Source organism: Nicotiana attenuata, unplaced genomic scaffold, assembly GCF_001879085.1.
Source record: "Nicotiana attenuata strain UT unplaced genomic scaffold, NIATTr2, whole genome shotgun sequence".
Lineage (NCBI taxonomy): Eukaryota > Viridiplantae > Streptophyta > Magnoliopsida > Solanales > Solanaceae > Nicotiana > Nicotiana attenuata.
The window spans coordinates 205,707-220,428 of NW_017671591.1; the positions used below are offsets into that span (position 1 = coordinate 205,707).

The 14,722-nt window shown below is 37.7% G+C and overlaps 1 protein-coding gene across 1 annotated transcript; it reads left to right on the plus strand.

Moving 5' to 3' along the window:
* Positions 1-6,535: 6,535 nt before the first annotated feature.
* On the plus strand, positions 6,536-8,362 carry LOC109209161. Its single transcript, XM_019372370.1, has one exon. The coding sequence runs from the start codon at positions 6,536-6,538 to the stop codon at positions 8,360-8,362; it is 1,827 nt and encodes a 608-aa protein (XP_019227915.1).
* Positions 8,363-14,722: the final 6,360 nt, after the last annotated feature.

Genomic DNA, 14,722 nt, shown 5'->3' on the forward strand with positions numbered 1-14,722 from the left:
GACCCGGCCAGTCGTCTCATGAGTTACTGCTTCGTTTCCCCCATTTCTGCTTCTTTATGCTTCGTTATCTGTGTTTTATGTGATCGAGTTGATTAGTTTGTGTTTGGAAAGGATTTGCTAAGATATGAGACACTTAGTCTCTTTTAAGAAGGGTTAAGTTGGAAAAGTCGACCGGATGTTGACTTATGTGTTAGAGGGCTCGGATGTGAGTTCCGATGATTTGGTTCGCTTCGGGAGGTAATTTATGACTTAGGAGCATAAGCGGAATTAGTTTTGGAGGTCCGGAGTAGAATTAGGCTTGAATTGGCGAAGTTGAGATTTTTGCAATTTCCGGTTGATAGGTGAGATTTTGATATAAAGGTCGGAATGGAATTCCGAGAGTTGCAGTAGCTTTGTTATGTCATTTGGGATGTGTGTGCAAAATTTCAGGTCATTAGGATGTGGTTTGGTTGGGTTTTTGATCTCGGAAGTTTTTAGAAAAACTTAGGCTTGAATTGGATGTGAATTGGTGGATTTGATGTTGTTTGAGGTATTTTGATGATTGGAGCAAGTTTGAATAAGGTTCTAGGTTGTGTAGTTGCTTTTGGTTGAGGTCTCGGGGGCCTCGGGTGAGTTTTGGGTGGTCAATCGGACCATTCTTGGTGTTTGAAAGTTGCAGATTTTGGGAGTTCAGATGTTGCAGAGATTATCTCTTCGCGTTCGCGTGAGGAGCCTCGCGTTCGCGAAGAAGGAAGGGAGGAAGGTCAGGATTTAGCCTTCGCGATCGCGAGATGGGCTTCGCGTTCGCAGAAGGCTGAGGATCAGTGCATCGCATTCGCGAGTGATAGGTACGCGATCGCGAAGAAGAGTGTGAGTCAGATGGGTCCAAGGTATTTTGTGCATCGCGTTCGCATAAGGGGTGTCGCGTCCGCGTAGGTGTGGGGAGAAGAAGCATCGCGTTCGCAAGGTCTATGTTGCGTTCACGTAGTGTATTGTGGAGGTCTTGGAAATTTGCTCTTCGCGATCGCGAGGCTTGTGCCGCGATCGCGATGAAGGAATGGGCAGAGCTGGACAGAATGTTTTAAGTCACTTCATTCGCAATTTTGGGGCTCATTTCCCCCATTAATGATCATTTCGATAGCTTTTTGAAGGAAATTAAAGAGAGATTTAGGGAGAAACGTTTGGAGGTAAGAATTTCGGACCTAAAACTCGATTCTATTGTGAAATCCACCTAGGAATTCATGGAAACTTAAGCTAAAAATGGAAGAAACTAGGGCTTGGGATTTTGAATCTTGGATTGGGGATTCGGAGGACCATTTGGGGTCGGATTTGAGAATTTTTGATATGTATGAACTCGTGGCGAGATAAGGAAACCGTTGATGTAAAAATTTCTGAGTTTTGAGAAGTGGGCCCGGGGCTCGGGTTTTGCTAATTTCGGGATTTTTGATATTTTTTGATTGTTTTCGCTTGGGCTTTGTTCCCTTAGCATATTGTGACGTATTCATTCTGATTTTGGATAGATTCGACGCGCGTGGAGGCCGATTCGAGGGGCAAAGGCGTCGCGAGCTAGAGGTTTAGCCGGTTCGAGGTGAGTAATGATTGTAAATGATGTTCTGAGGGTTTGAAACCCCGGATTGCACATCGTAGTGCTATATTAAGGTGAGACACGCGCTCGATGATGAGCGTGGGGTCGTTTACTATTGGGGATTGCGACTTGGTCTGTCCCGATTGATGATTTTACCGCGTGTTTGACTGAAATTTATTTGTTAACATCATGACTTAGGCTGATTGCCATATTTGGGCTTCGTGCCAACTATTTGAACCCTTCGGGGATTTTTATCACTATTTCCTCACTGTATCGACTTATTACTTGAACTCAGTCATGCTGTTCTCCACTATATTACAACTCAGCCGCTTTTACTCAGTTTTGGGACTTAAATGATATTTTCAAATGATGTTTTGGGCTGAGAACTATTGTTTTACTAATGCCCGATGGGCTTGTGATGATTTTCGGACTGAGTGCGGCCGAGGGCCAGATGTGAGGATACACTGAGTGATATGAGGCCGAGGGCTTGAGATACATATATATGCCACGAGGTGGCTTGAGTGATGTGAGGCCGAGAGCTGAGATTTGATGCCATGAGATGGCTTGATATTGCGCTTGGGCCGTAAGGGGCCCCTCCTGGAGTCTGTACACCCCCAGTGAGCGCAGGTACCCATTGTGATCTGAGAGTGAGCCCGAGGGGCTGATGTTGTTCTGAGAGTGAGCCCGAGGGGCTGGTATTGTTTTGAGTTGTTGCCCGAGGGGCGGATTTCTATTTGTTATTTCCCTGCCAAATCACTTGCTTTACTTGTTGAAAAGGAATTTTACTTGATATTTTACTGATTTACTGTATTTAAGTGATTTTACTGCTTCGGTATAGAATGCTTTGTGTTTTCACGTGTTTTCTTGCTTTCAACCATTATTTATATTTATTACTCGCTGGGTCGGAGTACTCACATTACTCCCTGCACCGTATGTGCAGATTCAGACGTAGCAGGTCCCGCTCCCGAGTGCTGACTTATCCCAGCTTTAGGCGGATCTTCGAGGAGACTATACGTAGCTGCTGGCGTTCGCACACTACTACAAAAAGGGCATTTGGCGGTAATTATTTAGCGGCAATAAGTCAATTGCCGCTAATATATTCTATAAGCTAAAATATATGCGGCAAATGACCATTGGCCACTAAAAAATAACCTTTTACCGGCAATTAAAATAAATTGCCATTAAAAACAATTAATTGACTAACCGCGCATATAGGTATTTCTTTTTTTTTTTAAAAAAAACTTTCCCTCCCTGCCAAATAAATCGTTCCCTCCAAATTATTTTGCACAAAAAATAATCGATCGATTCCCTCCAGTTTGCACAAAAAATAATCAATCGATTCCCTCCAATTTGCACAAAAAATAATCGATCGATTCCCTCCAATCAGAAAAAATAGGAAAACCTATTCTCAACGGGATACGATTTTCCTTTATCGAATAGGATAGGAATCTCACATATCGATTTTCCGTCATCGAACAGAATACAATTTACAGAGTCTACATATAGGTCTGGCGAGTTTTTATCGTTTCATTGAACGGGATAACTATTATTCTTCCCCAGCCAGAATCGCAGAATCACAGAATCGTAGAATCGCCGGCCAGATTAACAGAATCGAAGGTCTCCGGCCAGCTTCTTCCCCAGATAACTGCTCTTCTTCCCCAGGTATTTTCGTTTTTTCACCCAGCAGATGCAATTAACAGTGGAGTTAGGATTGTGCTGCTCGATTATGCTCTATCGTCGTTGTTAGTATTTTCTATTTTATCCGTTTCCACTTCTCTTTTCCTGTAGGTTTCAAGATCGTTGCAGAATTCAGATTTCAATTTCTTGTGTTTATTAGCAAAACAATCTGCTACCAGGTACAAATTCGTGCCTTCAACTGTTGCGATTTGAGATTTGCGAAAGTACAATTTTTTCCGCATATGCGAGTCGCGATTTGAGTTGATTTTGGGTTGATGCTGCTCGAATATGCTCAATCGTCGCTATCAAAGTATAGCTTTTTTTGTGTTTGCTAAGTTGTTTGTGATATCTCCCTTCTTGCTGTTAGATTGATAGTCGATTGATTGAATTGATTCTTCCCCTGTTACTCTATTATTTTTTGTTTGTTTGCTGCGTTTTTGTTGTTTTCTCTGATTGATAGTTGTTTGTTATATCTGTTGCCTTTTTGTGTTTACAATTTCTGTTTTCTTGTCTTTGAATTGGTTCCTCTGTATTTTTTCTAAGGCTACTGCTAGGCGGAACAAAGCTAATAAGATTCTGGGTTGTGGCCTCTCTATTTTCTGCCTTTTTAATTCTTTCTTGAACCCTGCCCTTCCTACTCATCTGAATTATTTTAGTCAGCGGACATGATTCTTTGTAAGAATCTGTTTATTCTAAAGCAAAACAAACAAAAGTAGTGTAGTGTCTTACAAGATGTAAAGTCATATGCTAAGGTAATTACATAGCCCCTATTACCAGAACCGAGCAAGGAATACTCAATCCTGATAGTACATTCTGAACTAATTAACCAATGATAAAGAAATTTAAGAATGTAGTAAGGTTCTTGAATAAAAACTAGCACTAAGCATGCCATGATAGCATCTGTATAACTCATTGCCCAGTAACTCTGTCTTCCGTGCATAATGTAGATCATGATCTGTCCCATAGTGTGTCCACCCTACTGCATATATTGAAGGAAAAGGCATAGAAGCAGAGCAGGTATCATGTAGGCATTTGAGCATAGCATTTGTTGTAGGTGTAGTACTTGGCCTCCTCCAGTTTTGTACACATTTTCTACTTGTAATCTTGATGTATCAGCAGATACATGAAGGCATGTCCCTAATTGTAGATGTAGCTACATGACCTGGAAATCGTTTCCAAAACCAGCCTATTGCCTGATGAAGTAACAGAAATTTGGCTGAAATTTTGCCAATTCCTATTCTTGTAGTCATCTCTCCTAGGTAGTATTTGAACTCCATTATGTGCTTGATCACTATGTTTATGACTAGCCTCTTTACGTGATTTGATCCTTGGACACTAGTATTGTGAATCTGCATTTGGCTATTGTCCAGATTTGATCCTTGGACACTAGTCTTTTGACCATTTTCCTGAATGTAAATCGGTGGGTTGCCATAAGCCTCTTTTAAGTACTCCGGAAATTCATAAAGACCAGAAGGAATCACTGGATACTGATCTGCTGCCACTGCCTCAAGTGAGATATCTGCTTCTATGTCAGCACCAAAGTCCCTGGTATTCTTTTTAATGCTGGAAGACCTGTCCTTAACAGATGCTGTTGTATAGTGGTTTAGGCCTATGAAATCAATTGAGCCCTTAACTAGCTTAGCCTCATATTTGACACTAGTATTGTGAATCTGCATTTGGCTATTGTCCAAAATTAACCATCTCCTGCTGCATATATGATAAAGTACCTGGGAAGAATGCAACAACACCTCTATCTGGACTCGAAAACTTCCTGTATATTGCTTTCAACTTACTTTCTGCAGCACCCAAGTGATAGCTAACCAATTTCTTTGCACATTCCCTGTTACACAAAAAGCTAAGTCAATGAGACTATAATGAAAACTAATTAAAACTAAAACGAGTTTTTGAGGAAAACTACATGAATTGATCTTCTGAGTTGCTAGTATGGTGCTGCAGAGTTTGAGTCCATGATGGAGTTTTTTCCAGTGAATGTCAGAGCTGGAATAATTTTCCGGAGAACCTTATGCTTCACAAGTGTGTGTATTGTGTTTTAGTACCTATAAAGTGTGAACTGATCTTCTGAGTTGCTAGTATGGTGCTGCAGAGTTTGAGTCCATAATGGAGTTTGTTCCAGCGAATGTCAGAGCTGATTAAGACATTCGCTGGTGTTTCCGGAGACATTCGCTTCAAATTAGACATTTGCTGATTAAGATAATATTTCTGCAGGTGTTATTAGCTCCCAAAAGTTTGTAACTGATTAAGACATATCTTGAAATGCAGCTACTGTTGCATATATCCAAACATAATTCAGGAACCGAAATGTAGGTAAAAGTTTGTAACTGATTAAGAGATATCTTGAATGTTGACTTGAACCGAAATGCAGGTGAACTATGTTTTAACTTAAGTTGGAATGACCTGTGCTCTTCAGAAACTCCTTAATCCTAGTTCTTTTAGAAGAAAAATCATAAAACCCACACTATACAGCCTGTGGAATAGTGTTCTAAATGTTACTTGCATTTTTTTTAATAGGATATGTTACTTGCATTTTTGTTGAGACCTCTTCTCCTCCAACATTTTAGAAACTCTATCATTGAGTTAGGCATTGACCAACTAGTTCCCAGGATATTTAGGAAAAGACTCCAGATTTGAGTGGTGACTTTGCAGGCAAAATAGAAGATTGAAATCCTCTGGTTGTTCCTCGCATAAAGAGAATCTACTGCATAAATGGAGACCTCTTCTCTAGATAGCCAATGCCTCTGCCTCATTGTTTGTTGTCTCATGTATTTCCTTCCCTCTTGCATAATGTACATCTCCTTCTTCATCCCTCAACACAAAACCTATGGAACTTCTTCCTGGTTTTCCTCGATATGTTCCATCTTTATTTACTTTGATCCACTTTATGCTAGGAAACTACCATGTCACCTTTGTCACCTTGAGAGTTAACAAATAGGAGTAGTAAGTTTTGAAAGTTTTAAAATATATGACATATGGTTCTTCTATAAATTATAAGTTTAATAATTCTATTCTAGAAAATTTAATGAACCAATATGTGAAAAATATAGAAGAAATTAGAGATAGTTTAACTGTTTGATAGTTTTAATTGTTTAAATGATAATTTTAATAAATTTCCGTTTAATAGTTTTAATTGTTAAAAAGATATTTTTGAGCCATGGAATTACCTGCTAATAGGATGGTTATTTTATTTTAACTATATTTTTCATTAATTCCACCTTTTACTAACACATTTTTAGCTCTTTCAGTAATTATAGAAAAGAAAAGACTATCTTGAACGTCATGGACAATCCTACAAATAAAAGATGGATGTATTGTGAAAGAGTTAGTAAAGAATATTTGGATGGAGTAGAGGATTTTTTAAATCATGCCTTTTCTGAAAAACAATATGGAGAAAAAATTGCATGTCCTTGTACGGAGTGTGTGCTTATCCATCAAGTAAATCGGGCTACAACATATGATCATCTTGTGGTTAATGATATTATACCATCATATGATACTTGGTATTGTTATGGTGAGTCTCTAAAGGGATCAAACAATGCTGAAGAAAATAATCGCAGTCAGTCAACTCAAAGTGGCGATGATATGAGAGGAATGATACATGATGCATTTGCAGGTGTTACACAGTTCATGGATACTGACGTTAGTGAATTAGGTGGCATGGAGCAAGACTTACAAGAGAATACTGCTCATCCATTTGGAAATCAACCTCATCTAGAGGTGGATAAGTTTGAATGGCTCATGAAGGAGGCAAATGAAGAATTATATCCCGGATGTAAGAAGTTTAGCAAACTCTCTTTTTTGCTGCATTTGTATCGTACAAAATGCATGTTCAAGTGGTCAAATGAATCTTTTAATTCTTTTCTTGGACTATTGAAAGATGCGCTGCCTGAAGGAGAAAAATTACCTCCTTCTTTCTATGAGACCAAAAAGATAGTTGAAGGCTTGGGCTTAAAGTATGAAAAAATCCATGCTTGTCCCAACGATTGCATGCTTTTTAGGAAAGAGTTTGCTAATAAGAATGTCAATGAATGCAAAATATGTGGGGCTTCTAGATGGAAAAATGATGCCAGAAAAATTCCAGCCAAGGTCTTAAGGTATTTTCCTTTAAAACCAAGGCTACAGAGATTGTTTATGTCTTCAGAAATTTCTAAAGAAATGCGATGGCATCATGATGAGCGCACCAAAGATGGAGTTTTACGACATCCTGCAGATTCTGAGGCTTGGAAAAATTTTGATAGTAAATATCCCGAATTTGCTGGAGATCCTCGCAATGTGCGCCTAGGATTAGCTTCTGATGGATTTAATCCATTTGGCACAATGCGAACTGTTCACAGTACATGGCCAGTGATTTTAATGCCATATAATCTTCCACCATGGATGTGCATGAAACAAGAGTTCTTCATACTGTCCTTACTTATTCCTGGACCAAAAGCACCTGGCAATAATATTGATGTCTTTTTGCAACCTTTAATCGAAGAGTTAAATGAATTGTGGGATGTCGGGGTAGAAACATATGATGCCTCGACTAAGGAGATATTTCAAATGCGAGCTGCTCTCATGTGGACTATAAATGATTTTCCAGCATATGGTAATCTCTCTGGATGGTCCACTTATGGTCGGTTTGCCTGCCCTTCTTGTAACATAAATACTCAATCTAGACGGCTCAAACATGGTAGAAAGTTTTGTTATATGGGGCATCGACGCTTCTTGAAGTCGGGACACAAATATCGAAATGATGCAAAATCGTTTCATGGGACTAAAGAAACAAGACCTGCACCTTGTCCAGTATCCGGGTCACTACTGTTGAATCAAGTTAAAGATATAAAATTTACTCTCGGCCAGTCGAGTGAAGGGGTAAGTGGTGTGATGAAAAATACATGGAAAAAGAGGAGTATTTTCTTCAATCTTCCTTATTGGAAGTCTAACTTGGTGCGCCATAATCTTGATGTGATGCACATAGAAAAGAATGTGTGTGATAACTTACTTTATACATTATTGGATCTTGGTAAAAAGTCAAAAGACAACTTAGAAGCTCGATTGGATTTGAAGGAGATGAAAATAAGACCAAGTTTATGGCCTCAATATCGAGCTAGTGGGAAAGCATAGCTTCCTCCTACTTTCTTCACAATGTCTCAGAAGGAAAAAGAGTTATTTTATGAAGTACTACAAAATGCCAAGTTTCCAGATGGCTATGCGTCTAATATCTCACGTTGCATTCGCAAACGAAAGATATTTGGGCTAAAAACTCATGATTGTCAAGTTATAATGCAAGAACTTCTTCCTCTTGCCTTGCGGAGATCAGTAGATAAAAGAGTTAGGTCCATCTTAATTTAATTATGCACATTCTTTCGTGTTCTATGTAGCAAAGAACTAAAATTAGAAGAGTTAAAGTTACTTGAAGAAAAAATTCCAGAAACATTATCTACTATGGAGAAACTTTTCCTCCCAGGATTCTTTACTGTTATGATACACTTGGTTATTCACTTGGCAACTGAGGCTAAACATGCGGGGCCATGTACCCTATTGAGAGGTATTAAGAATATCACCAAATCTTTATTATATATTTTTAGTTATTAAATATTATAATATCAAACTAATACCATTATTTTACTCCATAGGTATTTGGGTACTTTAAAATTATATGTTCGTAATTGTGCATGTCCAGAAGGTTCCATAGCAGAAGCATACATAGCAAATGAGTGTATGGCATTTTGCTCACGATATTTGGAGGGTGGAGATTCAAGGGCTTATTGTTCAAGAAAATGCGCCAATGAGATTGGGCAGGAGACTAGTAAAGAAGAATGTCTTTTTCCAAATAGTGGGGAGTCGTACGGTGGAGTAGATGTATTTGAGTTGGATGCAAAAACATGGTTGCAAGCACATCGGCATGTGCTTTTCAATTGCGAGTCAGAGGTGGTTGAGAATTATAAAAAGTAAGTGTAATATATATTATTTAATATATGTATATTACTTATTTGATAACAAAATTGATATATTCGAGTTACATGAATAGGGAACATATTGCTGAAATCAAGAGATCACATCGTAAGCGTCGTTTGACACAACATCAACTTGATTGTGTGCATTTCGATACATTTCATGAGTGGTTCAAGGAGCAAGTAAGTAATAGGACTAAGTCGATACATTTCATGAGTGGTTCAAGGAGCAAGTAAGTAATAGGACTAAGTCGATAGTTACGTTAAATTATTTTCCTTGTACATATATCCATATTTTATAGTTGTATCTTTTATTTGGTTAGGTAAAGGAGTTGGAAGCCACATCTAACATCTTAAAGGATGTTAAAGTCCTTGCACAAGGGCCGAGTTACATTGGAAAAAGATTCAGTGCATTCGATGTAAATAACGGGTATCGATTCCGAACGAAACAAAGTGAAGAATTTAAGGTGACACAAAATAGTGGTGTTATGGTCGTTTCAAAGACTGAAAGTTATGCAAGTACAAGTGGCAATGCTCCAAAGTCTGCAAATATCACATATTATGGCAGATTGAATGATATTGTGGAGTTAAATTACTACGAAGAATTTAAAGTCGTCTTATTTAAGTGTGATTGGGTTGATGTAACCAAAGGTAGAGGTGTTAAGGAAGATGACTTGGGGTTCACACTTGTGAATTTCTCACGCCTAACAGACTCTGGCGATCGAGAACTTCATGAGCCCTTTATTTTTGCAGAACAAGCTCAACAAGTTATATTTGTACAAGATCCTGAAGATCATGAATGGTTTGTCCCTAGGTTAATTAAACCTTGAGATATTTTTAATATGGGAGAGGAAAATAGTGTGCAGTTTGAGTCATCAATGCAAAGTGATGCCACTGACGTGGCTCTTTTAGAAAATGCTCGTGTTATGGAAGATGAGTACAATGATTGGGTAAGAAGTGGTGTCGATGGGATAGTAATTGATATTGAAAATGACGGTGAAGCTAATGTTGAGGGAGGAAATGACATTGAAAACGAATGTGATTCTAAATAGAATAGGTGAAACTTATAGAATATTTTTCTTGCAAGTGTTATTTAAGAACTTCTAAGGTTTTGATATTTTTTTAATTCAGAAATTTGAATATTGGTGTTTGATTTGATTTGTTATGCTATTTTTTACTTATATTTTGCTTATGTATCTATTTAATTGTTATATTCTAAGGTGGTATTATCACTGATAATTGTTTTTCCTAATGCATCAATAACTCTTATCTCTAAATTAGGCTGATGCTTCCTCCTATTTTACATTTGATCTACTGATCTGTTGGAGTTAATTGGTACTAGTATAACTTAATACATCTAAATAATTTATTCATTTTGGAGAAGGAACTATGCGAACTAGAGGTCGCAATCGATTGATAATTGAACAAGATGATGATGAAGATGCGCAGCCTTTTATTAAGCATTTGATGGACGGTCAAAACCACTTTGCAATCCAACCTTATATTGAGCAGTTGATGGATAATCGGAACTTCTCTGAAGATCAAGCACATGATGATCGATCTAATGAGTTGAATAGTTCTGCTGGTGGCACTGAGCATCAACATAATGATGATGAATCAGGTAATACTTTTCTTTGTGATTGTTTTCAAATCATAGTTATGTGAAAATTTTGGTTACCCTAACTAGTTTATATTGTATAACTAGTTATGCTTCCCTAGCCATCTGTTTGTTCTAAGAATTGTTGGATGGTACAGTTGTTTTTACTGTAAGTGAAAAGTTCCATTGTTTGTACATCCTGTGCTGTTGACACTTTGTTGGACACTTAAGAGTATCTAATTCTTTCTTTTTCAAAGTTATATTTCTCAAAAAACTACAAAAGGCCTTTCTTTTATAATTTGAGTCTGCCACCTGAAAAACGTCGAGGTTTAGAAACAAAGTTACTTGATTATGATCTTCTGGTGGTCCACTAGTTAGGTGCAACATTGAATTCCAACACCACTTCTTGCTAGAGCTGGCATTGTCCATTGAAACATATATTTTTTTGCTTTCTGTTATTTTATCATGATACTGTTATTTAAGATTTCAGAGCATCTCTCAAGTGCTTGTCCATATAAGTTTTTGTCATTTGATGACCTTCGAGTCTTACATTCTAGGTAATTCGGAGCCAAGAAAGGTTCGTGGGCCTACTTTACTAAAAGATATTTGGAAACTTCCGCCGGGGAAGACAGTTGATGTGCCGTTTAATAATCGTAACCAAGCTATTGGGAAAGAAGGTCGAAAGCTTGCTAGCTTTCTAGGAATTGTTGCCAGAACACCAGAGCTAACACCTCTTCATTTAGATGATTGGAGAAATTTTGACAAAGAGGAAAAGAAGAAATTAGTGGATTTTGTGAGGGTATGTAATTATTATTAGTATTATCATCTATACTTGTTTCCCCTGGATCAATAACATTGTCATCACTACCTTACTTTGTTGTTGTCCTATGCTTTGCAATTTGTTCTTGCTCTTACTTATAGGACCTGTGATAAGCGTAGTAGGATTTATAGGCGTGGAACTTACCATTGCATCCAAAATCTTTCTCTCCTCCTCTGAATAAACTGGATTTGTGGTCACCAGCTGCCCAGATTTGGTGTTGTGACTTCTCGAGCACCTGCATTACTTGCAGCTGGAATGGTCTGCCTTGTAGATGTTGCTGTAGCTTGATTTAAGCTTCTAGTTGGAGAATTTCTAGGTATAAAAACTGGAGCAATAAGGTTTAATTTGCTCTTGGTCGATACTGCTAGTGAGTCAAGATCCTCACCTGCACTTCACCCTGCTATCTATTTATGTAAAAGATCACACTAAGCTGTCTATACTTTCTGCTCTCATCTGATGATTTGCTTCTGATACTTTCCTTATAGCAGGGGGAAGATTCAAATATTGCATTCATTGCTATTGAAGCTCTCTTCTAAAAATTTCTTGAGCTTAGTAATACAACACATAACAATGCAGTTTATTTGTTGCATATAAGAAATTGTCTGTTCTATTCTATGATTTCTGCCAGACCATTTTCCCCTTTTCGTTTCTGTTAGGCATGTATTTGTGCCAGACATATTGGTGACTGACATGCTATTACCAAAATACCTGCCTGTGTAAATGTTGGTAGATATACTTTCAATTGGATTTCAACTAGAAAGATGGACTTATATTACGAATCTATTTTCATAAATGTCATGGACAGCATGTCTATATGGCTTCACCCTGTTATCTATTGATCTGAAAAGATCACCAGTCTAAGTTGTCTACTGGACATTGGAACTACTTGTTTGGACATCACATTATCCTTTAAATTGGGGTTCTTCTCTGATGTATTCACATGATGCATCTGGAGAATGCATCATCTCATCAACCTCCTTATCAAGTTCTAAACTGTCCAACAACATAAATGTTTTCTCTAGAGAATCGTCTAGATAGACTCTTGAACCCAAAAGTGGATCATCTACTTCCAGTATAGAGATCATAGCAAGGTCCTCGTAATGACAAGACAACTGAATCACTCGGTATACATTGAAGGCTGCCTTCTGTTGTCCACTCTCATGATCAGTTTTACTTCCCTAACCTTGATGGTTCCATCTCCAATAGCCAAGAGAGGACATTCGAAAATGATATGAACTTGCTCATCAGCCTCATAGTCTAGACTAATAAAATTCGTTGGGAAGCTAAGATAAACTATTCAATCTATAGCAACACATCCTCAATCACTCTTTCTGGATAAGCCAAAGACCTATCTACTGACTGTGATATGATTGTGCTAGGTCGTAGAGCCCCCAAGCCTAATTGCTTAAATAATGATAATGAAATCAGATTTATACTTGCACATAAACCTTATAGAGCTCTGCTTACATCAACTTTACCAATTAGCACGGGGATGGTGAAGCTACCCAGATTCTTTTGCTTTTGTAAAGGCTTTCTTTGAATTTTTGAAGTGCACTCTTCAGTGAGTGCTACGTCTCAAACTCAGTCAACATTTTCTTTCCCAGATATCTGGGCAACACCACCTCTGTCAGATATTGGTTCTGCAACTTTTTGCTAATCCTCCAGCATTCTAGCATGTCATGTCCTTGCTATTGATACATGATGTTATCTTCTAAATGTTGACTTTTATTTTTTCAGAAGAAGTTCTCTATCCCAAAACGTGGAGAAGCGTGGGTCTTAAAGTCACTAGGAAAGAAATGAAAAGATTACAAGTGCGATTTAAAGGGTGAGTATACGCCAAAATATAAGACTAAAGACGCATTACTAAAAAATAGACCAAGTCGCATACCGAGGGATCAATGGAGTGGTCTTGTCTCTTATTGGCTTTCTGATAAAGCTAAGGTATGAACCTTGAAAAGTTTCCTAGTCTGCTCATTTCATAGCGTTTTTATTTTAGTTATGCTCAATTTTTATTTATGATTTAGAAGATATATTTTTAATATTTCAATGACAGAGACGTACCCAAGCAAATAGAAACAATAGGGCCAAGCAAACGATGGCTCACACAGGAGGATCCAAAAGTATTGCTACTTTGATGAATGAGCAGGTAAACTTGTGAAAATTACAAACTATAATATTTTAAACCTTTTTTTGTCACGCAAATCTCATACCATTTTTATTGTATTAGGCTGTAAATGGGATTGAGCCTACACTAGCAGAAATTTTCTTATTAACTCATAAAAAACGTAAGGATGGTAGGCCACTAGATGATGATTCTGTCAAGACAATCGTAAGATTTATTCTTTCTTTTATTTTGTTGGTTTGATGACTCCGTCAAACAATGTGCATTTTTTTCATGAATTCCAAAATTGATTTATTGTGTATTCTATGGTTAGGAAATGACAAATGAAAGGATGAGCAATAGTGAGAGATCTACTAAGCAACCTCCTCGTAGTGTCGCTTGGGAAGGCGATGTGTATTCTCAGGTGTTGGTAAATGAATAAAGTAGGTATGTTCGTGGTTTAGGACTTGGTCCAACTCCTTCTGTTCTATGGGGTAGTAGGTCTTCGTTAGGAAATATCATTGCAGATGATTCTTCTAATGAGGTTATACAAAGGTTAGAACAGAAGATAATCGAGTTAAAGGAGAAACAAAATGAAGAAATGAATATGATGAAACAAAATCAGGAGATGATGCAATCAGAATTACTCCAAATGAGACAACTCATGCGCAAATATGCTCCTGATGCATCTATGCCTCAAAGTAGCAATGGCACCTCACGTGAACAGGTAACTCCATTTCATAAGCTTTAGACATTTTTAATGAAATTCTAATCATATAAAAGTATTGTTATCTAACATGTTAATATTTATTAGATCCCTGATACCAATAGTGGACATGAACGAGTACCACAAACATCAAGGATGCCTAGTATTGCTGAAAATGCTCAACCTTCTCATGGTACTAATCATCTTTGTCCTTTCGTCGCTATTATTTGAGTTTCCCTCCTTCAATTTTTATTAATTTGTTGTTGTATTTAGGCTTACCTTGGATGCTTCTTGCTTTTATATTTC